Source organism: Nanorana parkeri, unplaced genomic scaffold (genome assembly GCF_000935625.1).
Source record: "Nanorana parkeri isolate BGI_ZX_2015 unplaced genomic scaffold, ASM93562v1 scaffold3893, whole genome shotgun sequence".
NCBI lineage: Eukaryota > Metazoa > Chordata > Amphibia > Anura > Dicroglossidae > Nanorana > Nanorana parkeri.
The window spans coordinates 24011-25266 of NW_017310160.1; the positions used below are offsets into that span (position 1 = coordinate 24011).

General features: G+C 55.5%; 1 protein-coding gene across 1 annotated transcript in view; it reads right to left on the minus strand.

Annotated features, from left to right (window-relative positions):
- Nucleotides 1–1126, minus strand: part of LOC108803580 (protein phosphatase 1 regulatory inhibitor subunit 16B-like) — a 22735-nt gene extending 21609 nt beyond the window's left edge. The window contains exons 1-3 of the mRNA XM_018575411.1: nt 980–1126; nt 763–893; nt 76–200 (exon numbers count right to left, since the gene is read on the minus strand). Coding sequence (XP_018430913.1) covers nt 76–200; nt 763–893; nt 980–1089 — 366 coding nt within the window. The 5' untranslated portion in view covers nt 1090–1126. The remainder of the gene's footprint in view (nt 1–75; nt 201–762; nt 894–979) is intronic.
- Between the last annotated feature and the right edge of the window lie 130 nt (nt 1127–1256).

Sequence of the window (1256 nt, forward strand, 5' to 3'; positions counted from 1 at the left end):
AGGGGGGGGGTCTCATTGGATAGACCACATTATATGTTTGATGGCAATTGGCAGATGCCAGAAGCCATCACTCACCAAACTGGTGCCAGACTCATCCTGAGCATTGACCTCTGACCCCGACTCCACCAGCTGCTTAATGTCAGCCATCATAGTCCTCTCTTTGGCGGCCCGAGACTCCTCGATCTTCTCCTGAGTGATTCCTGGTCAGAAGCAATAAGAACGAGGAAACAATACACATGGAGGGCGGTGAGAAGATGGCGGAATATCCTACAATCATCTACTGATCTGTGTCCACCTGGTCCCTCCGGGGACCGCCCTCATACCTTCTTCTTCACTGATCGGGGCGACCCCCTTCCCAAATTCCAGGACAAGATCAGCTTCTTCCTCTAGAAGTCTGACTAACCACTGACCCTTCACTGGTCCTCCACTGACCCTTCCACTGGTCCCCACTGACCCTTCCACTGGTCCTCCACCGACCCTTCCACTGGTCCTCCACCGACCCTTCCACTGCTCCTCCACCGACCCTTCCACTGCTCCTCCACCGACCCTTCCACTGCTCCTCCACCGACCCTTCCACTGCTCCCCCACCGACCCTTCCACTGGTCCTCCAATGACCCTTCCACTGACCCTTCACTGGTCCCCCACCGACCCTTCCACTGGTCCTCCATTGACCCTTCACAGTCTCTTCATTGGACCCGCACTGACCTTTCACTAGTCCCAGCTCAGAGAGGGGAGATACAGTCATGGGATGTGGCCACTCACCTTGCTCGGCCATGGCGGCCTCTATGTGGTCCAGTGTGACATCATCCTCACAGAGGTCATAGGGCATATTCCCATCAGAGTTCACAGCCAGCAGGTTGGCATTGCTAGGAAAGAAGAGGAGACCAGAAGTTCTGAATCATCACCCGTACATGACCACACACCCAACTCATCACCCGTACATGACCACACACCCAACAAGCTGCATGTTCTCCAGGACAGGAAATCTATTACCATTCTATGAACCATGTGACCCGAGTCACCCACCTGATGCAGCGCCGTCAGCCCGTCCTCGTTGTACAGATTGGCGCTGAATCCACTCTGCAGCATCTGGCGGACTACAAAAAGAAGAGACACCACAATGAGAAGGGGGGATCCGGTCAGTGATCGGGGTGTATATGGGGAGGGGGATCCGGTCAGTGATTGGGGTGTATATGGGGAGGGGGATCCGGTCAGTGATTGGGGTGTATATGGGGGGGGGGGTCCCGGCAGTGATT